The following is a 24279-nucleotide window of genomic DNA, read 5'->3' as shown; positions in this document are numbered from 1 at the left end:
AAACTCCAGCTCCATATTTCTTTACTTCCTGTCTGTGATGGTTTAACCTCTAGGCATTCACATGGCTTCACCATCACCCCCGAGCTGGAGTTTTGTGATTCCTTATCTATTGCTATCCATTTCATATTATTCTCTGCTGTTCTTTGAGTATTTGGATTTGACATTCCTATTACTTCTAATCAAAGGAAGTGACTGAATACTAAGGAGCAGTCTTTTTTTGACATCAGATTGTGTGAATGTTGCTGTGTAGATAGAGTACAGAGCTGCAGGAGTGCTAATACTTCAGCATAGGCAAAGCTGTGGTCATATGCATTTCTCCTTGTTAGGGAGATCCTGGCAGTGTCTTGAAAAGTCAGCTCCTTGACCAAAATCCCTGTGTTATGTCAAATTCTATTTAGAGTAAAGTCAACCCTGAGGAAAACCACAAGCTCACTAGTTATCTTTTAAATAGTTTCAGTTCTTTTAAATCATTTTACTATTACTGACACTTTATGGCTGAACAGAAATGCCAAATTACAACCCCAAGATAAACAAAACTTAGGCTCTCTTACAAGAACAATATCTGTGATTTGCGGGAGGAGAATTCATGCTGCACTGTCACAAATGAACAGGCATCAGCTTGGAGCAAGGAGGAGCCTGGGGGCTGGTTCCAGCTTCTGGCCTTGTTATTGAGGATACTACTGTGACAGTAGTTTTAAAAACATAGGCACCTATCCTCTGCAGCAAGTAATCACCACCAATCCTCTCTTTGCTGAGTCACTGAAGAACCTCCAATGGAACTGCTTGGACTCAAAAGCAAGTTTCATCTTTAATTTCATGTGGCTGTTATGGGTAGTAGCTCTTAACTGTAGTCTGATGTAAATATTCTCTGTCTTGTTCTCTGTTGGAAATGATTTCCAGTCCACCACGTGTTCTCAGCGAGACAGATATGTTGTCACTGCTTCTGCTGTGATTGTTGGTTCAGCAGTTAACACCTTGAATCTCAGTTGACTTCAGGTGTCAACATAACTGGGATGAGAACTTGCTTTTGGGTTTCTAGTGGGTCATGGGAAATGAAGTTTATAATTTGTAAACTGTAATTTGAGATGTGTTCATCTTGAACTCTTCTGTCATGATATATTTGCATTTATTGGGAGATCCCTGAGGTAAACATTGGTGCAGGGTTATGATTGAACTGGTAAAGCCTGTGCTTTTGGATAAGAGTAAGCAGTTACTTAAATCTCCCTTTTTCTTTCTTGTTATAAATCCCTTTTTAGTTCATGTTCCAGGACTCCTGCTGGGCCATGACTGCACTTCATCTTGTTTTTCAGAAAAACCCTAAAAGTTGGCTCAGTTGCCTAAAGGGTCCTTCAGAGGACAGTCAGCTCTCAGACTCAGTGGGTTTCTTTCTCTCTGATTGTTCACTTAGAGTAATGTTCCCAAAGCCTTTATTCCAGGTCCTTGCATGGGCTCCTCCCTGGGACTTCAGGGGTCAGGATGCTGCAGTCAGGAGGGTGTTACAGGGGCAGGAGTAGCAGTGGTTTTCAGTAGAAGTGCCAGTGCTGCCTGCTCTGAGCGTGGAGCTTTCCCAGTAACCTCATGGCTCTGGACTCCTTGGGGGTGCAGCAGGTGATGAGGGGCCTGACAGCACAGATCCTTTCAAATGGTGAAGAGACAGTGTTTCTTTAGGTCAAATAGAGCTACTTTGATGATTCCTGCTTTTCCAAAGTGGAGATTCACCGCTCTTATTCCACTGCTGGAGTAGCAGCGGTTTAGGGACCCAAAAGACCTGAAGGGAAGCAGCACAGTGAAGATGTGTCTGCTCTGAAAACTTTTATCACCCAAAAGCTGGATGAAATTGGAGATATTCGTTAATCTAAATTGTCAAGGGTTCCCAGATACAAAGAGCACACTTGTGGCTCAGGAAGTTTCTGAGTTGCAAGTGTCTGGAGGCTAGGAGAGTATTTAGGAAAAAAATCACTACACATTTGTTACCATACTCTTCCTGCTATAGTCTTCTCCGGGCATCCACTGCCAGCTGCTGTCAGAGGTAGGAGCTTTGGGGCTCTCAGTTTGACCCAGATGTCTGATTTTGTGTTCTAATGTAAATATAGTCAACATCTAAGCCTATTGTTTAGAAAGTGTGGAAACTGAATGTAAGCAAATGAGACAAATGTTCTTTAGATGAAACAGCATCTGTGACAATGAAACCAGGACAGGGCTGCACTGAATGTCTTTATGTTGGAATGTTGAACTATTTCAGGTTTTAAAATTTTTTTCCTCTTTCTAAGCAGTGTCTGAGGAACAGAGAGGTTTTCAGGATATAAGCACTTTTGCTTTTACTGAGTTTATGTTTTTAAAATGTCTGTTTGCTTGGCCTTAAGTAAACAAGCCTCCAAAATGTGGTGTTGGGCAATCCTGGCCACCAATATGTGTGTGATCAGTGTTTTTATATGTGCATCCAACCCTGTTCAGACTGACTGAATTTCATGTCAGGCAAGGAAATATGAAATGTGTACAGTCTGCTGAGAGTCCAAGGTTGGCAGGTTTCTGGGATCCAGCAGTGATCTACCCTTGACTCTGCAGCAAGTGTCAGACATTGAGGAGGAAGGAGAAGAGGGAAAGTCCAGCTTGGCTTCGAGACTGAGAAGCGGCACCTTTTTAGCATTTGACATGAAATAGAGACTGACACCCAGGAACTGAGGTTCACTTGTCTCTTCTCAGTCACCCCAGGCCGCCGGGAGCGGGAACAGGCAAAGAAAAGTGCTGACTACTTTTTGGCAGGAGTACAGGTCCTGGTGAGGGCTGACTCCAGAAGAAGTGTTTCTTTTGTGTTTGAGGTACTCCTTGGTGATGGCTGCCTGACTTTGAGGGACTAAGTTTTCTCATTCCAGGAGGTGATGTATGCTGGGCAGAGCTGCTGAAAGAAGAGAATTGTCCCTGTGGCAGAGGCACAGCCAGTCTGTGCCATGTCAGGAGGGAGCTGTCAGGGAGAGAGCAGCCTCAGGCACCAAATGTCCCAGAAAGGAGAGAGATTAAGTTTTAGTAATAAGGCACTGCCCATGGCTTTGGGCAACCCAGAGGATCTCTGTAACCAATTACAGATTCCACATGGTTTGGGGATGGAATGCCTTTTGGCTGTGCAGCACTGAACAGGCTGGATTTCCAGCTGGGAAGGTTGTGTGTACATGATGAGGATCTCAGGAAAGAAAGCAGCACGGAGGAGGAAAGATGGAGGAATATGATGGGAATACTTGCAGTTACCTGATGAGAGAGCTGTGGATCTCAGCCTTCTGTAGTTCATCCTGGGGCCTGAAGTGACAGAAAGGTTGGTCACTGCTCCTGAACAGCATCCAAAAGACTCTGCCTGAACTAAGCAGCAGAAGTGGAAGTGCTGTGAAAGTTGCTGGTGCAGACAGGAAGGAGAAGAGGGCCAGGAAATAAGCCAAGATGCAATTAGCCATTAGTTTCGTGGCTGTGGCACCTGGAGTTGGGTTTTGATTTCTTGATTTTCAGAGAGGATGATGTGTGAGGCTGAAGGACCAAGTCCCTTTCCTTTTGGTTTCAGCACCATTCTGGCTGCTGACATGGAGCTCTGGAGAGGCACACAGTGATCCAGTTTCTGTGGTCCGAAAGCTTTCAAATTAATTTGATTTTCATTAAACTAGGACACCCTGTCCGGTCACTGCTGGAAGTCTTTTAATCTATTGCAGACAAACCCCAGATGTTTCTGTGTGCATTATTTATTTTAAGAAGTCCTTTCTACACTGACCCTGGTGCACCATGTAGAAACTGTTTCTCTTTGTTAAATGCTGCTGCTTCCATTTGCCCTTTGCTATGGAGACCAATAGCTCTGCTTTTTGTGCAATAAACAAATAAATGAGTAAAACAAAAACAAAAAACCAAACCCTCAAGGTTTTCTTGAATCAAACTTTTTTTCTTGTGCAACTACCTTTCTTTTGATGACTTCTGTGGAAGTCTACACATTGCTGTACTGCCTTAGGGTTTGAATCCAGAGAAGACTTGTGAAATGTGCTGGTACAGCTGTTGCTACATGATTTGGAAAGGGATCCTGTAATTGTTGAGAACTAGAATATATTGCTGATGGTAACTTACTTTTCCAATCTGATAAGCTAAAAATGTCTTACTTCAATATGGTAATAAACGTAACCAGCTGTTGTGCAAAAAAAAGGTCTTTAAATATACAAAGTAGAAAAGAAAGGAAGGATATGTATGAAATTGTGAAAATGGCTTATTCTCTATTGAGATAAAAACATGTAGCACGCATCCATCTCAGCTCAGATATCCTTACACTATACTTTTGACATTAACAAAGATTACTATTCCAGTTCTGAATGTGGGGAAGTGGGTTTTTTTCCATTCCCATTTTTCATTCTCATGAATGAGCAACAGTTGACTTTTTGCATTTTCTACCCCATGTTCCAGCTGAGTAAATTTTGGGACAATAATGTCAGCATGTCCCTAGAGGAAAGAGTGTGAAATTTTGAAGGAAGAAAGGATTACAGTGATCACTGTGTGGGAAAGTGGCTAAGGATAAGTAATACAACGGCTCCAAAGGGAATTGTGCAAGAAACTGGAAAGAACATTTTTGAAAGTATTTGAATACTGGGGAATTTCCAAAGTAAAGCAGCAGTGAAAGATGAGCAGAGAAAAAGAAAAGGACAGAAAACAAGTTCTAGAAAACTGATTTTCTCTTTCCCTGCATGCTGCTCCTCCACCTTTTAGGGAAGAAAGCACTTTCTTGTATTCTTGCACAAGGAAAGGGTTACCTCACACCAGAGTTCCCAGGGCCATTCAGAAGGAAGGGAAGTCATTGTGAAGCAATGCTGTTATCCATGGAACCAAGACAGAGCCTGGAGCCTATGTCTGTAGTTGCACAATCAGCAGTAACCTTCATTTTTTTGTGCCGGGAAATGGCAAGGGCTGTTCGTGGTGCTGCTTTTTATCCTTCTGTCAGCCTCTCCTTTGCTTTGCTTGTGAAGTACATGAGGATCATAAGGGCAGTTAAGAACCTGCTTTTCCCACCTTCCCTAGCAGAGAAACTCAGCTTGCCCTTATTTTCTGTGTGTGCTGTCTCTCTGAGATCCTTACTGACTTGCAGCACTCACACATCTGGCTTGTATTTCCAGGACTTGTCCTTCCCAAAAAGCTGGAAGTGCAGCGGGGAGAGGGCAGAGGTACAGAGTTCTTAGGCCATGTTTAAGCTGGGATTCATGACAGGGGAGTCTAAGGCAAGTGTGAGTCTCTCCAGCAGCTTGTGGCTTCCCAGAGGCACATCCTGGTCCCTTTCTACCCTTCCTGTGCCAGTTCCACATGTTCTCCCTCACCCTCCCTTCCAGCACCAGCTCTGATGCTGGTGGATCTCACTGGATTCCAGTGAGATGGTAGGAGACTGCAGAACTCCAGAGGGGATGCTGTGTGTATTCTTTCATTTCTCAGGAACTGCAGGGATAGGCAGAGATGGGGCCTGCTGTCTCCACATGATCTCTTTGGCTCCGTTTGTTCTCTGATTGACCAGTCCTGCTCATTTTGGAGAGCAGATAAAATCCAGATGCTGGTCTTGACTCAAAGATTGCAATATGATTAAACACTTTGGAAAGGCTCACTGTTCTCAGCAGTACAGCTCTGTTATTTACCTGGTAATCCCAGAAAAGCCTCAGTTCTCATTTAGGGGATTTTCAGAAAATATTTCCCATGCTTGCTCCTCTTTCTGAGAGGATGAGGTTGTTTTCGGATGGTGTCTTAAGACAAAAGTCCCCGTTGTTTCTATATACCCTTAACTAACACAAGGAACTTTTAATAAAAAAAAGGCAAAAAGAAAAAGGTTGTAGCAACTGCTATTTTAGTCAATACAGAGTTCAGACAGAGTTTACTGTTGATATCTTTGGATGCATGCAATGCTCCCTTTTGTTTTCCACTACCAATACTTTCAGCTGTTATATTATTGTACTAATGAGGTTCAGTCTTTAAGAAAACTGCTGGATTTGGTCCAGAAGGGCACTCAAGAGTTAAAGGCTGAATCAGAAAGTTTCACTGTTAATCTAACCTTGAGCATGGCTCCACTGTTACAGGAAGAGTGAAATGCTGATGCTTGCAGTAAACTGTGCCTGCATATCCTCATCAAATAAAGTTAATGGAGAAGAGTTTCCCTTGGGCAGTGGTTTGTGCCATGTGTCCCACTAAGTAGAGCTGTGCAAAAGTTGACTTTCAATATGTCACTGTCACTGTAGAATAGAAGATGTTCAGGTTTGGGTTCCACACAGCATTTCTCTCAGGCATTATTTTGTAACCAGCAGAAAAGGAAGAAGGAGGGAGCAGCTCTGCCTTTAATCTTGAAAAAGTCAATAAAGATATAGGAACCCCTGAATTCTCCTGGATCCCTTTTTGCTTTCAGTGATGTGAGGAGTGGTTCGTGTCCTGTGACTGTCCTGCTCAAGTGCTTTCCCTTTGTTCATACTTACAACCCACAGAGATCCTTTAAGTGGAAAACTAAAAGTTAGTGTGGCTGAGGAAAATAGTGCCAGGGTAGTGCTGGACTGTAGATATTCGTCCTTCTCAAGACATAGGTTTGTCCTCTCCCAGTCACCCATCACTGTCCTGCTGCTGCGCTCCCAATATATGGACTGCTCATGGTCACCCTCCAACCCTTCCAGGGTTTGTAGGAGGAATCTGTTTAACTATCACAACTACAGCCAGAAGTGTGTTTTCAAGATTGGAGATGAAGTACTGCCAAGTTTCTCAGCTAGAACTGGGGGAGTTTTCCCCTGGCATCCTTTGAAATTAAAAGGAAAACCAAAAAGCCTTCATTCAGAAGGTACTTAATCTCAGTGAAACATAAGTCCATGAGTAATTTTAGAGCATATTTCCCTTTTCTGATTGCAATAAGAAAAGAAGCAGAGTTTGGTTTTCCTCAATCAGAGCATTTTATGGGATTAACTTTCATCCTGAATTCTGAGAAATAACAGAGGGAAGAGAGATATGAATGAGATCTTGAATACCAGAATTTCCTGATTCCAGGTATGTCTTTTTCCAGATGTCTGAAAACTTGGGTTTTGTGGGAGAAGACCAATGACCCTTGATAAAGAAAACTTGTTTGTGTGCAAAGGAAAACACTGTGCAAAGATTAGTGTGCATCAGTTTCTGAAAAACTGTACTGAGACAAATGGACCATGAGCACCAACATCTGTGACACTCACAGCCATGTCCCTTAGAAAATTGGAACAATAAATTCCCAGACTGTTCCCTATTATTTTTGTTGCTTGATTATCATATAAAGACAACTATGTGTTGTTTATACCAACTATATGCTGTGTATTCCTTGGTTATAATAAACATGATTGGAGGATGAGACAAATGGCATACGAAATACAACCGATTTGGCTTTTGGTTGCATGCTCTTGGAAACCTTGCCAGACTCTTTTCCAATGGTTTAAACTTAATTTAGAGTTGGAAAATGTAAAATGCACTTCTTTTTTGTTACAATAAGAGCTTGGTGACTGAAGACAATTTTCTGCAAACAAACACCAGCAGAAAGCAGCATCCTCTTGGGTATGCTGCAATGTAACTTGGATATCGTAGAGACAAAGGCAAATGAAGGTATTTAGGACACTAGTGTGAGAATGCCTCGTGAGTTAGGTGTGCATTTGGGGTCCTTTTAATTTAGATATTTAAAAGATGAGATGAGGAGTGATAAACTGAGTGTCAGTATCTTAGGTTTTTCTTTGTTGAGTACAAGTGTCTGGCTTTCTGTCCTGGCCTTCCCAGACATGGTCTGGAAGACGACACTTGCTTTTACCTTTCTTGCTTCTTCCAAGTCCCCTCCTTGACTGCACAATGGTAGTTTTCCAGATAGAGATGTTTGATGTGCTGAGTTAAAAAGGAAATTTGATGGAAATTTGGAGACTACAGTTGAATTTTCTATGTCATTTGATGGAAGTGAATGGGCAAAATCCACTTGAATCTTGAGTCTGTTGGTACTGAGTGGCCAGGGATTCCAGCCCTGTTATGAATTTAAAGGGAAGAGCTTTCCCGGAAAGCACCAGAATGATGATTCTTTAAGTGTTATAGAGTAATTTTCAAAAACAGAACATCAAAGTCATATAGGGATTGAGAAATTCTACAAGATCAGCAATGTTTTGCAATGGAATGAAATGAAGATTCACACTAGAGCTGAGGATGCTTGTTTGCACATGCCAAGTGTATTTGCCAAATGAGACAGAGGCGTGGAGACCAAGAAATTATTACCTAGGGACCATGGTTTTATCTCAGACAAAACAATGTATTTTTCTTGGACTATCTTCAGTTCCCCAAGATAACCTTATGGGAATATACAACTGTAATAAAGACACTTCAGCCTATCAAATCCATTCCTTGAGATATGACACGTGAAATAATATTGCTTAGTTATGAGATAAAGTTTAGCAGGAGAGGTTCAAAGTCTGCACTGAAATACATGTGTAAATCTGTGCAGGTGAATTCCCCTTCTCCCAAATCTAGCTGGGATAGGATCACAGGTAACATCTTTTAGAAAGACAGGTGGCAGATGTGGAGCCCTATCTTTAAGTTCTTGAGTGCAAGGAGAACTGTATAATTAAGAGGCTCTTACAGAGCTATTTCACTGTGTAACAATTCATGTGCTCATCACTGCTGTGTCAGGGATCAGCTTCTAGCCTTGTATATTGTATTGAGCTTTTACTTCTTTGAGTGGTCATATGGAAACAAAATACCCCAAGTTTGCAGAGTAGGACTGAGGTAACTTCCATGGTGATTCACCATGTAGGCCACCTTTGTTAGGTAATTTGCTTTGTGTGGCAAGAATAGAAGCCAAGAATGTGTGAAGCCAAGAAGCAGTGTAAAGTGCACTTCCCTTTGAAGTGCTCCAGCAGTGAATGTGTTAAATGTTTTCATCAGAGACTTAAAAAAAAAGGCAAGAAAAAGTTTACTTTCTTAAAGAGAGTGAAAAGCCTCTCACACCTAGGAGAGTAGGAAAGAAGGAGTACACCGTTCCCTTTTTCACAGCTTTTAATCTTAAAAACAATGTAATTCTCAGTCGCTGGGGGCAGAGCCCACTGAAAAGGGACCTCCCTCACAAAACCGCCGGGATCCTCTTATTTCCACCCTGAGCAAAGCAGGCGCCTTCTCGAAAGGAGTGAAAGTCTCCCAGCTCCTCCGGCGGCACGGGAATAACCATGTCCACGGGGAAGATCTGCTGCCTGGTGCTGCTGACCCTGGGGGTGCTGGCGGTGGCCGTGACACTCGTGGTCATCCTGACCCAGCCCCGGTGCGGTCCCCAGCGCTACCTGCACGGTGCCGTGGCTGCCGACACCGAGACCTGCTCTAACATCGGCCGGTACGTGCGCGGACCTCTCGGCTTTTCGGGTCACTTGTGGTGTATGTCGTGCTGACAGACAGGACAGGCACTAACCACGGGAGTGCACCGGGTTTCTGCCCGTCCCCGCTTTGGGGCTGAGCAGCGATGCTGGTCCCTGCGTGGAGCAGCCCCGGGGGCAGACGGAGCCCCTGCTCTGAGGTTGATGCTCATTTTCGTTGTCCAATGTCGCAAAAATTTGCAGCTCTGCAAACCCATGGATTTTTGGAGGGTATAAATATTTATAGTATAAAAATACAAGGCTGTTTTTAAGTGGGGAAGTAGGAAATTTACTGTTCACAGCGTGGTGGTGGGTCGGGTAAGTGGCTTAGAAATAAGAAGTTGGAGGAGCTTGCAGAGAGCTGCAGCTGGGCTTCAACAGAGGCAAGGAAGGCCAGGCTGAGAGGGAAAGGAGGACTGTGCATCCCAGTCTTTAGTAGGGATATGTTTCTGGACTGAAGCCTGCAACAGGTGTGTCTGGTATGAAGAAAAAAAGCAAGGAGCAGATTTAATTGAAATTAATCCAAGACAGTATAAGTACAAAAGACATACTTACATCACTCGGAAAAAAAGATGTAGATTAAAAAAATTCTCCAGCTGCCGAGGTTGTACCACTCCAGTTTGTGTAATAACTTCTCTCTTAAATATTTTGACTCCCATGTTATTATTTTACTGTTACTGTTCCTACTGTTATTAAACGCTTGTATACACAAAAGCAGAAGGATGCAAGTTTACATGCTGTGTGGGATGCTGGAGCTGTGTGCTCTACTTTGTGGCTGGAGGAGTGAGATGAGATGTGGTGCCCCTATACCACACTTTGCCATGTCTCTCATGGGATTCTTGCAATGACATGTTGACACAACAATGACCAAACCCTAAAGCTGAAACTAAGTGTCAGGAAGGATCTAGGGCTAGACGTTCTTATCAGATCTTGTCAGCTGTAGCACTGAGATATCTCTACAGAGGTAGAGCACCACACTTTGATTGAGGGTCATGTGTCTCTCTAGGACTTTGCACTACAATTAAGCTCATTGCAGCAGTGATCCCTACAAAAGGAGACAAGTAATTGGACAGGGTGTGGTCTGGCTAGATGAGAAAGATAATGGTCCTAAATTCCCCAGGCATAGCCTCCTGGGAAGTGGCAGATCTCTGTCTGAAAGTGGGTGAGCCATGCTCCGAGAGCCATGTGTGACATACCAAGAGCCAGCTCAGAGAGTGTTTTCTGTTGTGTTTCAGTCTCCAGAGAGGCTGGAGAGAAAGCTGGTGAGATTGAGGGCCAGTCTGCAGACTGGGATGAAGAGCTTCATCAGGGAATGCTCCTCCAGGCACAAGTGTTTCTGGGGACATGGTGAGGGGTGTATGGCATTGGTTTCAGAGGGACAGTGGCAGTACAAGATGTGCAACCTCTTACACAATTGTGAATGTGGCTGGAAAACTTGGGTGAGAATTTGGTGCTTTTCAGGCTTTGGGAAAATGTGCCTGATGTTACGTGTTAAGGTTTTAATGCATTGCATTGAAATGCATACCGTACGATCTCAAAGCTTCTTTTTAAAGCTGTTTTTCACTGCCAATTATCCCAGAACCATGGTTTTCCCTGGCACCAGGCTTTGTACATGTGCTGCTCCATAGCCCATAATGCAGGGGCTCTGGGGAGCACTATCCCAGGTCAGGGTAGTGGTCCTTCTTCCCTCTTTTCTAACCTGCTGTCTTGGGCCTTCTGCAGAGGTGACTCAGTTTCTCAGGAAGCCCTGATCTCTTTTGTCATCAGTTAAAAGCTTCAGTTTCAGAAAAACACCACGCAGGGACATTGATGTGGTGAGTCCATCCCCTGCTGCAAGGAGATGGATGGGCAAGCCTGAGCCTCAGTCTCCAGGTTCAGAGGTACAGCCAGGGAGCAGCTTGCTCCAGGGAGGACAAAAGCCATGCAGACCCCAACAGAAAACCCCGTGGTTCCCTACCATTTCTTTTCTTCCCACTTGTCCACATGCCATTGCCTTACAGGCAGTAGTTCCGAGGCATTTACGGAAACAAAGGAAAGCCACAATCAGTGTTTCTGCTGGCAGCATCCTGTCCCCAGCCCCAGCAGGACCCAGTCATATCAATGGATGTAAAATAAACAGCAGTCCCTATGTTTGCTTTGTGTTCCCGTGCAGCCTCTGGGAGCAGTTGCACTGCAATTAATGAACAATTACATTTTCCCTTCTGGCTTTGCCTTATCTGAGCAATAACCCAATAAAACAGTCAGAAACCTTCCTAGCAAACACAGTGCTGGCTACTGGCATGGTATGCAGGAAACACCACCCCATTTCCACTACAAGGAAAAGATGTTTTTCAGCTGTGCTTGATTCCTCAAGAAGAACTTGTTAAGACACATTTCTGTAGCAGAGCCTCATTGCTGTCAGCAGCATGAGGATATCTTAATGCCTGTGTGTTCTTTGATGTGGCTGTGCCTAGTTAGTAACAGTTGTGGGTTTTTTACTGTTTGTTTTTTTCTATTTATTTGTTGGTTTTGTCTTTGGGAATACAGGGAGATGATGGGGGTGTTTTTGTGCTAATATCACATAAGCCCAGGAAGGCAAGCTGGAGGAGCAATGAAGTTACTACTGTGCTAATTGACACGTTAAGTCTCAGGAGTTTGCTTCACATGGACCCATCATTCCTGCTTCAGTGCCCTGTCCAGCTGACCAGCATGTACCTTTTTATTGGGAATGGCACTTGGGGACATAGGGATCAGTTGTTTGGTTCCCAGCATGTGGAAACTCTCTCCTGTGCATCCTCCTCCACATCTGGGAACTCCTTGCCATTCCCTTTTGTCAACAGCATTTGTGAGCAGCTGCAGTTCTCTCTGTCCATAACTCCCAGAGGAAGACCATCCTCACACAGGTCTGGTCCCTGGTTGTTCTTTCCTCCTGCAGACTGCCCCTTCTTTCCCTCTGTCTCTTCCTTCTGACTCCCACAGAGGAAGGCTCCTCTCTGTGCTCTCACATCCCACACTGCTGCCAGGAGCTTTCTCCACCTGCTACCTGCTCTCCTCAAGCTGGGGCTGCCTTGCAGGGGCCCCAAGGAGGCATTTTCACGTGGTTCCTCCATTCTGTCATTCCTGGATTTTGACACTGTCTTTTTTCTCCCTTTCCACCACAGGGACATCCTGAAAAGTGGAGGCACAGCTGTGGATGCTGCCATTGCTGGCTTGATCTGCACCTCGGTGATGAATCCTCAGAGTTCGGGCCTGGGTGGTGGAGTCATATTTACCATCTATAATGCCAGCACAGGTATGGGCCACCCCTGGCCTCTCCATGGTGCCCTGTCCCTGTGCAGACCCCCAGCTGCTGTGGAGAAGCCAGAATCCTTCCTATTCTCTCAGAGCAATATTTTGAATATAAAAGCTGCATCCTCTGATCACAAACCAGGCTTCTCCTCCTAACCCAAAGCATCCATCACATGGAGCTGTGATCATCATTTCACAGCAAGGGCGTGTGTGGGGAAGAAAGAGCTTTGATACAAAATGAATTGAATTTGCCTCTCCAAAGCAATCCCAAATTTCAAAGTCACACAGCAGACTGCAGCAAGGTGTGAGCAGTGCTGAGATGCCACTGGGCTGCCACGGAAGCAGAAAGGAGCAGAGTGAGGCGTGTGCTGGAAATGAGCTCATCTGAGCCCTTGGGCTGGGACTTCAGGGGCTCATCCTGCCCCAGCAGCTCAGGCAGTGCCTACTGACATGGGGGCTGCATCTCACTGCCCTTGCTGGCACGGGAATTCCCAAAGCAGCAGGGAGACCTGTCCCAGGAGACGCCTCTTCACTTCAGAAGTCTAAATCTGACAATGTTCAGGGCCTGCTGGGAAGCCTTCCTGTGTTTGGCTTAACCTCTAGTATTCTTGCTTTTATGTTTTTAATGTGGGGGGTTTTTAAGTCTTGGCTTCCAAAAGCCCCCAGAGCTTACAGATCTAAATAGTAAAATCAACAATGAACACAGTAACAATACCAGAATCTTAAAACCCCTGCCAAGTAGTCTTACAGAGTTATGACTCTGGAAACACTTGGCTGTATCTCGTGCAAAAGCTTAATTTGGCAGAACACCTATATTTTTTTTCCTTTCCTTTTGGCAGAGGTAACTTTGTTTCCTGACAACAGTTCTCTTCTGCTACCTGAGTTATGCTGCACAAAGCTACCCATGGCCCTGCACAGCTCAGGTGCTTTGTACACCAGGGAGCACTGTGTGCTCCTGCAGCACAGCTGGCTCTGGGAACTGTCACAGAAAAGGATAAATGCAAGGCAGAGAAGGAGGCAAAATGATAGGCTAGACCTGAAATACAAGTCTATATGAGTGCAAGTTTTGTTGTGTTTGGCTTTGTTTATATTTTCCTTTTAAGCTCCCTGATACATAGGGGATCTTTCAGTATCACCATTCTGCTTATAAACACGATGGACCTACCTCACCATCACTTGGTAAATGGCCCTCCAAGGAACTTGAGGCTCATGTTATGTCTCTGACATGTCCCACCTGCAGAGGAAGTGCAGGAACCTAAAAATCAGGTGTAGAGCAGCACATTCCAGCCATGTCCCAGGCCCAAGAACCCTGGGGGAAACCCCAAATAGCTGGAGACAAGTCCTGGCCTTGTCCCTGTACCTTCATTGTCTCCAGGTAGGTCCTGTTTGGTTTGCTCTAAATAAAAGCAAGGGAGCTAAGGACAAGGTGTGCTGAGACCTAACCCTGCAGGTGCACTGGACACACTTATCAAAAGTCTCAATTTAGGACAGCTGAGCTCTGGGCCAGCAGCATGTGTGGTGCTACAGCTGAAAATGTGATGTTCACCTGCTTCAGGAAGACAGTGTAATGCCTTTCCCTCTTCTCCTCTCTAGGAACAGTCGAGGTGATCAATGCCCGTGAGACAGTCCCACGAGTGTTTCCTCACAATTTACTGTCTGGCTGTGGCCCTGGTTTCCCCATTGGTAAGGACACTGACTGGGCCATGAGGGATCTGTGCCCTCCTGGCGCGCACAAAGCTCAGGGTGGGGAACCGAGAACCTCGCTGACTTTATCTGGAGTTTCGTTTAATTTAACACACTCTACCTGGACTGGCTTTTGCAAAAGCAAGAAAAAATACTAGGTCCATAACTAGGTGACACTGGCAGCCTGACCAGCGAGGAGGGTGGGGAGCCAACATGAGGAGAAATCACAATGTAATTTCTCTTCATAGGAAGTCTGCAGTTCAAGACCAGATTTCCCAAAGGACTCACTCATTTTCCAGCAGTTCTTACAGAGAAAAACGAAGTCAATAACTGCTCAGACTTTCTGGAAATGAAAGAAATCAATCTAATGTGCTTGCCCCTGTCCATATGTTGGGGAAGCACCCTGGCACATTGGGATTTGAGTTGCTGGGCTCAGGCACTCTTGCTTTAGCAGCACATCTTGGATTCTCTACGTTTCTTGCTCTGTTCATTCTCCTTTCCTAGCACATTTTCTTTTAGTGCATGTCCTAGTTCCTGGAGGAGATGTTCTTATCCTTGGAAGAAGAGCCTGAAAAGGAATTGGGAATAACTGGTTGGAAGGGACGGCTGGAGGTCTCTGGTCCAGCTCCTGCGCAGAGCAGTGATATCAGGGTTAGCTCAGGCTGCTCAGGGCCTTGTCCTGTGATGTTTTTGAGTTTCTCCAAGGATGAAGAACTTCACAGCTTCACTTGCTCTGGTATCTGACCAGGCTCCACAAGTGCTTTGTCTCCAAAATCCAGCTGACACCTCCCTTGCTGCAGCATGTGCCTGTTGCCTGTTTTGCTTTCACCTCACCTCTGAGTCTGGCTCTGGCCTCTCTATACCCCTTCTGTTGGACAGTGGAAGAGATACACGAACAGACAAGGGTAATAAACAAACCAAGCCTGCTTTTAGAAGCCTTGGTTGCCTCTACAAACTCACACTTCCATTGGAGTGCTTTGCCAATGACTTCCTGGGTGTGACACTGCTGCTGTGCTCTTCAGGTGCCCCCTGGATTGGTGTGCCAGGAGAACTCCGTGGGTATGAGGAAGCCCACAAGCGATATGGCCGCTTACCGTGGAAAGACCTCTTTGAACCAACCATCAAGCTCCTTTCAGAGCCACTTGTCATTTCCCCAGTTGTGGACAAAATAATCAATCACCCAAACTTCTCCATGCCAGGAAAAAACCTGTGGTAAGACCCATGAATGAAACTGCAGCTTGAGGACCACTGTTCCCTCAGTTCTCTGAGGTGTAGAGCACGGGCTGCTGCTGTGGCTTGTGCTCAGGGAATACTTGCTATGGAGTGGGAGGGAATCACAGAAGTGGATTTTTTAAATATTTTTTTTTCTGTCAGCAACTTTTTTTTTTTTTAAATTTAGAGTGGCTTGACACAGCAAAACAGTCTGCTAAGCATGATTACTGATGAGAAGGATCTAGCTGTATATGGCCTGCCTCCGTCTGTGTGGAAATTGTCCCCTGACAGCAGGGCCCTGTGGCAGACACTCGTTTGGAGAAGCCCCACTGACCTGAGCCATGGTCAAAGTGCTGGGTTCTGTGGAGGAAACTGCCTGGGGAAGGAGTACCTGGTGCTGTGGGTCACATTTGGCTGAAAGCTTTCCTCCACATAGCCTGCAGTGTAGCACTGCCTTGGAAAGTACGATGTGCATAAACTAGATCAGCTTTGGGAAGGAAAAAGAGATTATTGGCCCTGGGGACAGAGCAAGCACGTGCAGTAAACTGATGAATGTTCTTCTTTAACAGCCCACTGCTGTGTCATGGTCAAAGGTTCCTGAAGAGGGGAGAGATCTTCAGGTGGCCAGCGCTGCTGCAAACACTGCAAACTGTGGCAGAACATGGAGCCGCAGCATTTTATGAGGGACAGATAGGAAAGGCACTGGTGGAGGATGTCAGGAAGGCTGGTAGGTAACAGCTATAGTCAGTCCTGATAGATGAGCCTTTTCCCAGCTGTTGGCTCTCAGTGATCCTGTACCAGGGGAAAGCCAACACAAGCCTTTTTCTTGCTGCTTGGGATGGTACCTGGCATGGGAAGAGGCCACCTTTGCCCAGTTCTTATAACTCAGACCCAGAAGCAGCACTGAGACCATCTGCTGCTCTGGCCTTCCCCCCCAGTGCTCATGCAGTGGCCTGTCTGACTCCCTCAGGCTTTGTGGCATCCTGGGGTTTGGCAGCAGATCAGGACCCGTGACAACAGTGCTGTGCTTGGTGGAAGGAATTTGGGATATACAGGGATGCCTCTTCACAGTGCCCTGTTGTAGCCAGCCCACAGCACCAGTTGATGTGCTAATGCCAGCCACTGGTTCTCTGTTGAAGGGTCCAGTCTCTCACTGGAGGACCTTCGGACGTACCGAGCAGAGGTGTCCTCAGCTCTGAACATCACCCTCAACAACCACACCACAGTGTTTGCTCCGGGACCGCCCATGGGAGGTGCAGTGCTCATGTTCATCCTCAAGGTATTGGAAGGTAAATTCCTAGCGGAAAAGGGGGAGCAAGAGGTTTTCAGGGAGTGTTGCTCCAGAGTGGTAAACCAGTAATGGGCAGAAATGGAGCCGGCAAGCCAGAAGGGGCCCCAGAGCAGCAGTGTGACTGTGCTATGCAGCAGGGTGATGACCTGTCTCACTCATACAGTGGATCAGCATCACTGTAGCTGCTGCAAAGGCCAAAGGATACACAATTTTCCCAAGGCTTCAAAAGAAATTGAAGTCACAGTGAAAATTAGTACTTGGTTGTTTCTGTGTCTATATCCTACTAAAGCATAGGGGAGACTTGGTAAGAACTGGGGTTGGAAAAGGAGGCTCCTTTCAGCTTTTTTTTTACATTTCTTGAAAAAACATTGCCTTGGGTCTATTAACAAAATTATTTCATCCTGCTCCATAGAGTATAAACTCCATGAAGCATCACTGGCAACACCTGAGGAGAAGGTAGAAACCTACCATCACATTGCAGAGGCTCTGAAGTTTGGCAACATGCTAAGACCCCACATGAGTGACCCAGCCTTCTCTAGAGCTCAGGTGAGCTGACACAGTGCATGGGTACAGTCCTATAGCACCAAACAACACTCTGGCACTCTCCTGCTTTGCAGACATGGAAAGGAAGAAAATACTTAGAGCTGCTAGTGAAGAGCAGTGTGGCTCAGTTGGCCAAAGCAGAGGCAGGATTATGCTGTTTACTCTGAAGCTTCAGCTGTAGGCTGGCGCTCACTTGCCTGATAAAGGACAAGCACATGCCTGTGCCAATGCTGAGGGGCCTCAGTACTGAGCTGGTTTTGTTTTCTGGGACAAGAGTGGCTTGGGGCTGAATGCTGCCAGTGCAGGGCCCCAAGCTCTGGCTATTGAGGCTGAATTCCCCAGACTTCCACATACCCAAAGACGTGCCCGTGCTGTGGTGGCACCAGCTCAGTGTCCTTGCTGTGATTGCAGGTGACTGTGGGGACCATGCTGTCTGACAGCTTTGTTGAGCTTGTCAGGCAGCGAATAGATGCTCGTGGTGACCACCCACTCAGCCATTACAACTTGTTGGAGTCCATCTACAACGGCAAATACAGAAGCATGGGCACAAGCCACATCTCTGTGCTCGCTGCAGATGGCAGTGCCGTGTCCGCCACCAGCACCATCAACTACCCGTGAGTAGCCAAGGGTTGGAGACTGAGTCACACAGGCCACGTGTCAGGTTCAGAAGGTACCTGCAAGGGCTGTTTCCCAGAAATACAAAACCCTTGGGCTTCACTGATTCGGGCAGCTCCTTACTTGTGAATGCCTTTTCCATGTGACAGCAAAGGTCTGTGAGCATCAGCTCCAAGGACCATCACAATTCAGGAGGATGCAAGAACTTGCTGAGCTATTGCTGAGTTTCTGTGGGTTGGGCAAATCCCCACAGGCAATAGTAACAGGGAGCTTGTCTCTGGCAGCAGCAGCAGCAGCAATTCCTTTTGGACACTTGCTGGGGCAGTTGCAGGCTGGGAGGAAAAAGAAGTAACCCACAGGGTGCCTTGTTCAGTTAATGTCATCAACAACAGGAGAGCCCTGGGCACTGAAAGGCTTCATCTTTCCCCCCTGCAGGTTTGGCTCCTTTGTGTATTCTAACCAAACCGGGATCATTTTAAACAATGAACTTGCTGATTTCTGCACAGCAAACAGAAGCATTAACCCAGGTGAGCATTCCCATCTTCAAAATAAAGCACAGGGCCAGGAGATGGATACACAGGCTGTGTACAAGTGGGCAGGGACTACGTGTAAACTACAGGTACTCTTTTCTTTCGTAGGTCTGGATGAGAGCAAGTTTGTTTCAGACTAAAAGAGGATAAAGCCCTGTAGTGTGTCTGTCTACTCATATCCCCTTGCATGGATACACAGGAGTTTTGGATTCTGACCAGAGAAATCAGAAATTAAAAAAAGTGCTGAAGCTGATCACTGATTACTGGAGGGGGCGGGGGGGGGGGGGGAAAGGAGTGAAGAAACTACTGCTAAGACAAGCTTGCTGACATTTTAGGCTCATCTCTGATTCTAAATATATAGCTGCTGCACAGTCAGTAATGCTACAGCCTTGCACTGAGCTCTGTAACACAGCAGTGCTGGTGCAGACACAGCTCTGTGCAATCAGCTATCCCTGGTGCAGGGTCCCTCAGACCTGCCAGGAGAGGACATCGTGGCAGGATTGCTGACAAGGGTTCCTCAGCTGGGCTGAATGAGCTGCAGGAGCCCTGAATACTTATAGGATACCCTGTTCTGCATCAAGAGGGGCTTCCTGTTCAGACTGCACCATAAAGGTCCAGCTTCTTGGGAGACAGGCCTTTGGCATGAGGAAACTCATTTTTCTGGAAGTCTTGAGATTCTTGAGGAAGGAGTAGTAGTTTAGTTTTCTGTGGGAAATACAGAAAGGTGAGATAGGTGAACTTGTGTCCCTCCAATCCTGTTAAGAGCCACATGGAAAGAATAATACTCTCTGTCTCTGCTCTAGGAGAGAAGCCTACCTCAGCAATGGTGCCTTCCATCCTCATCTCCAAGACAGGAGACATGCTGGTGATCGGGGGAGCAGGTGGGGGCTGGATTATCAGTGCTACTACCATGGTAAGTGAACAGCTACCACACAGCAACAATTTGCACCGAGCAAGGGGAGCACACACTGTCCTGAACTACTCAGCTCCCCTCAGGTCTTGACGCCCTGGTGTTTTGGTTTTTTTTTAATTTGCAATTTAGAAGTCATAAAGGCTGCAGGCTGGAGGCCAGGGAAAGCACTCTGGGAAGAATTATTATGTGTTCACCCTGTTCTTTTACTTACTCCAAGCACCTGATATTGGTCCCCATGAAAGCAGGAGAGCAGGCTGGTAGGACTGGAAGTCTAGCTCAGTGCAGCCTGTTGAACAGTCCAGGTTGCAGGCAGGACTTACAGCAGATCTGCTCTGGCTGAACACCAGTGCAGGGGTTGGCAGCACGTGACCCAGGTTCTTTCTGAGTATCTCCAGTCAGGCAGTGTGGGGTTTGGTTCATTGCAGGCAATTATAAACAAGCTGTGGTTTGGCTACGACTTGGAACGCGCCATTTCAGCTCCCGTCATGCACACTTTGGGTGACAGTGTCGTCTTTGAGGGGCATTTCAGTGAGGTGAGTGGCCTTGATTGGCTCTTTTTGTCTTCTCCTCTTGGTGGAAAGCAGATTGCTCTTGTAACTCTCCTGAATAACCTGTATTTTGCCTCTGGCTAACCTCCTTCTTATTTAAATCTCACTTTCTCAACCTGACTCCACATACACATCCTTCATTTTCACAACTGCCAACGCTAAGACCTCAGGCCCCTGCTCCATTCACCCCATTTCCTCTTCTCTCCCCCACAGGAAGTTAGGAGTGGCCTGCTGAGAAGAGGACATAACGAAAAGAAAGATAAATTTGTAATGAATGTTGTGCAGGGAATTTCCAAGGAAGGAAAATGCATCTCTGCTTACTCTGATAAAAGGAAGCTGGGGAAGTCGGCTGGATATTAGCATGGAATGCCATCACAACTCACAAAGCCAAAGGAGATAACTAGATCCAGAACATACTTTCCTTCGACATGCCCATAATTGCCTGTTCCCACCAGGATGCCTCCTGGAGCATGGGCAAAACCTGTGACTACACCTAATTCCAGCAGACTGCAGGTACCCTCAGGCAGTATAAGGAGAGGTCAGCCAGCCTTGTTTAGAGCTACACCTTCCATTACTTATGTGATATACTGAAAAACATATTTCTTGAGCACATCAGCTACTCAGAATGAGAGAGTAAAAAGTGGGAAAGGAAAATTGGTCCAAACCCCACTGGGAACACTGTGAAATGACCCAGCTGTATCTTCTGTTCCTGCTGGAGTCTCAGTTAAGAGTAGAATTGGTTTCTTTCAGGCTGTTCCACAAGAAGCTTATTACTACTGGGGCTCAGCAATGTGAAATACAGAACTATTTTGGCTATGAAGACTACAAGGAGTGTAGGACTGGGAGTCTGGCTCAGTGCAGCCTCTTGAACAGTCCAGGTTTGCACTGTGCTGCAGGCAGGACTTATGGCAGATCTGCTCTGGCTGAGCACCAGTGCAGAGGTCAGGATTTTAAAATCTGAAGCATCCAGGCTTAGAGGGTGGGTTTGGAAAGGGAAGACATGCTGTTGGTTTTGGAAGCTTTAGAACTTTCTTCAAAATGCAAAGGAAACACGATCAGGAGACATCACTTGTAACCATGACCTCAGCCTGGCCAGGCAAACACCAGCAGTGCTGGGGAGTGATGCAGCACCATCAGGCATTAGCAGAATTCTCTTCTCCCACAGCCTGTGCACAGGCACCAAATCCTTCTTTACCTTCTTTAGTCAGCCTCTAATGTTCCCTTCAGATCACAAGGAGGATGTTGTAGAACTCTAAGAACTCTCACAGAGCGAGAAAACTTCTGGAGAAGAGACCTGAACTCATGCACCTGGACCCAAAAAGTCTTTTGCAGTTAATCCATAACTCCCTGCTCAAAATGGCCCAGAATCAAACATTTTAAAAAATAAAACCAAAAAAAGACAAACCCCTCAAAGCTCTTCTCAAATATGCAGGGGCAAATTCCCAGAATCCCCCAAAACTCCATTTTCTGAAAGCTTATGAGCCTGACTGCCCCGTGGGCACAGTGTTGTGTGTGTGTCTGGAAGTGAATCAAACCAGAGCCAGGCCTAGCAGAGCCCTCCCCTTCACACACATGGCCCATGGGTCTCCTAGTGCACAAACAAATATCATCCCTCTGCAAACAGCATGACAAGCACACTCTATTAAAAAACACAAATTAAAACAAGGCCAGCTAGGTTTTATGCCAGTGTTCTTAGCCACAAAGTCAGTCCCATAAAGCCGTCAATTTACTGAAATCTCAGCCTTCACTTGCATTTTAATGATGGTCTGAGTGAAGATGACCAGAGCTAGGCATGTTTTCCTTCAGAACTGTACACCAAGGACCGTAGTATGACCACCCCTGCAAGAGAGCTAATGATTGCTACGTTACCAGATCGTAACCGCAGGCACTTAATCAAGAATCTGGAAGACAAGTTACTTCTGTACAGAGCCAGCTCCACGCACTCCTTTGTCCAGCTGGAATTTATCTTCATTCCCTAGTTCAGAAAGAACTACTGGTTTCTCCATCAGAGCTGCTTACTCAAGCCATGGCCCTGTGAGACAGGACTACAGTGCTGCTGAATGGGAACAGAGAAAGGGAATAGGCCCAAAGGCTGAGGGGGGTAGTATTTATGTTCATTTGGAAGGGGTTACATTGACTATGACTAACAAAAACCCCCAATCTACTTACGTCGCTGAAGTTTTCTACTTTGATTAACTCCCTTACTCCAGGTGCCAGTTCCTGGGTGCATTGATTCTAGTGACAGAAATAACACCCCAACAGCAGAGCTGTGCAGGGGAAGCACTTGCAGGCGCCAGACACCATCTGCAGCTCACACTGCAGCTCCAGACAGACTAACTAGACCGGAGGCTGGCTTTAGCAAGGTCTGTAGCTATTTCCAGCTAACCCCACTGAGCTTAGAGTTTACAGACAGCAACCAAGAGTGGCACTGGCTGGAGACAGGGAAACTGGCTTCCCTTCAAGGCCACCTTCAGCAGTGCTCTGGTCCCTCTCCATCACATTTCGCTACAGAAAACCCAAGTCACCAAGTAACTAAGTCTTCCATTACCTTTTCTTCTCACATACTTTAGGGTAAAGCACCAGCATACTGCAGCCCTATCACCTTTCCAGTGCAGTAACATCACAGCTTCTTCCCACCATAAAGACATGGGAATATTATCTGTAGTCCAGTGCTCACTACAATGTAACTACTTTGCTACTAACTTCGCAACTGAGCCAACCGAGCAGTTTTAAAACCCACCACAGCTTTAATTTGCAAGGCAGAAAGGAATGGGACTGCAGACTTCTCACTGCAGCAGAGATTTCCAGTCCTGTAGTCCTCATTAGCAGAATGCCTGGTGAAGCTGAGGAATTGTACCTGCCTTGGCACCTCTGCTCTTGCCCTGCCACCTCCTCACTGCTGCTGAAATCTGCTTGGGTCAGGAGCCTCCCAGTTTGGTCTCTCCCCATTCATGCTCCTCCCCACAAGAGAGCATTATTTTTGTACTGAAATCAACTTACAGGGACTTTCAAAGCATCATTGTACAGAGGCTGCTTTATTTTCTAATGAAGTCTATAAATTATACTTTTAATAAAGTGTTTTGAAACCCGTCTGGGAATTTCTCCTCCAAACCAGTTGCGTATCCCAACACACAAGCAGTTGTTTGAGAGAGGACTTCCATACAGGTGTTCCCAGCAGTAACAGTTGTTCATTCTGGAGCCTCAGTACGCTGCTGGAGAAGCTGAGGAGCAGCAGACTGCATGAGTAGCAGAGACATAGCATGAGTAGTGGAATGTGGTATCTGAGCAGGTGGCAGAAGTGCCTGCCCTGTGTACAGATATGTTATCCTGTAACTGCAGCTTGCAGAAATATTCATAGGTTTGGGGTTTTTTAAGTGTAGGATGTAAGTGCAAGCTGCAGCCCAGTTTAGTTTTAACAAATCATTCCTCCGTAGTGATACTGCTAAAAACCAACCAACCAAATCCACTTCTGCAGAGTCAAGAATTGAAATGTGTTACAGGAACAATTGTAAACAGAAATGTTTTTATCCATGGCAAAATCTGAGCTTTCCATGAAGGAAGTTTTGTAACACAGGTTATAAATAATAGGGAAGTTTTTTACCAGCAACAAGAAGTTTAGAAACATAGGAACAACTGCTGCACCATGAACTGTTTGAGGCAGCCCAGCAGCAGTTACTCAGACTTCTTTCAGAAAGCATGATTCTCCAACAGCCATTTCCCAGAAAACAGTTCCCTCCAGTTTTGGAATAACTATAGTGTCTGTAATGTTTCAATAAGCTTATTTTTCTGTGCAGTACCTTTCTTTATTTCCCAGAGGACACTTGGCCAAGAGAGAGCTCAGCTAGTCCCAATTCCAAAGAGCAGGTATTTGCAACAAATAGCAGCCAATGCTGTTCCACGCACAGACTTGTACCAGAGCTTCCCAAAATGGCCCTGCAAGCTGGATGTGAACAGCAGCCTGACACTGAGGGGCATGTGTTGTGGAATTACAAGAAGAAGAAAAGTGAACATCTCAGTTCAGGAAAAAAGGGGACAGGAAAAGGAGCCAGAGCACACCCCAGGCAAAGTTTGGTAAAAGCCACTCCTTTAGTTCAACTGATATAAGCAAATATATATGCCAAAGTCATGACTCTGATTTAAGCATGATCTAGCTATCACTTTATTCCTTGAAACTGGGCTCTCCTCATTTCCAGACACTCCTAGGAAAGAGAAGGTGCCTGATGCCTAGAATTTCAGCCTTTCATTTTCTCTTCTGTATTTTAAGGTTCTTACAAACTGACAGGAAGTTTCAACAAGCCAAATTGATTAA

The 24279-nt window shown here is 45.9% G+C and overlaps 1 protein-coding gene across 1 annotated transcript; it reads left to right on the top strand.

Annotated features, from left to right (window-relative positions):
- The first annotated feature begins 8926 nt into the window (after positions 1-8926).
- GGT5 (gamma-glutamyltransferase 5) lies at positions 8927-23053 on the top strand. The gene is made up of 12 exons (XM_032706183.1): positions 8927-9349; positions 12509-12639; positions 14229-14318; positions 15341-15530; positions 16100-16257; positions 16670-16819; positions 17234-17367; positions 17776-17978; positions 18415-18506; positions 19313-19422; positions 19848-19955; positions 20184-23053. Exons 1-12 carry the CDS (start codon positions 9189-9191, stop codon positions 20328-20330), a joined length of 1674 nt encoding a protein of 557 aa, XP_032562074.1. The 5' UTR covers positions 8927-9188; the 3' UTR covers positions 20331-23053.
- Positions 23054-24279: the final 1226 nt, after the last annotated feature.

This window comes from Chiroxiphia lanceolata, chromosome 18, assembly GCF_009829145.1.
Source record: "Chiroxiphia lanceolata isolate bChiLan1 chromosome 18, bChiLan1.pri, whole genome shotgun sequence".
NCBI classification, from domain to species: domain Eukaryota; kingdom Metazoa; phylum Chordata; class Aves; order Passeriformes; family Pipridae; genus Chiroxiphia; species Chiroxiphia lanceolata.
The sequence above is the reverse complement of the archived record's forward strand: the minus strand, read 5'-3'. Positions and strand labels throughout refer to the sequence as shown.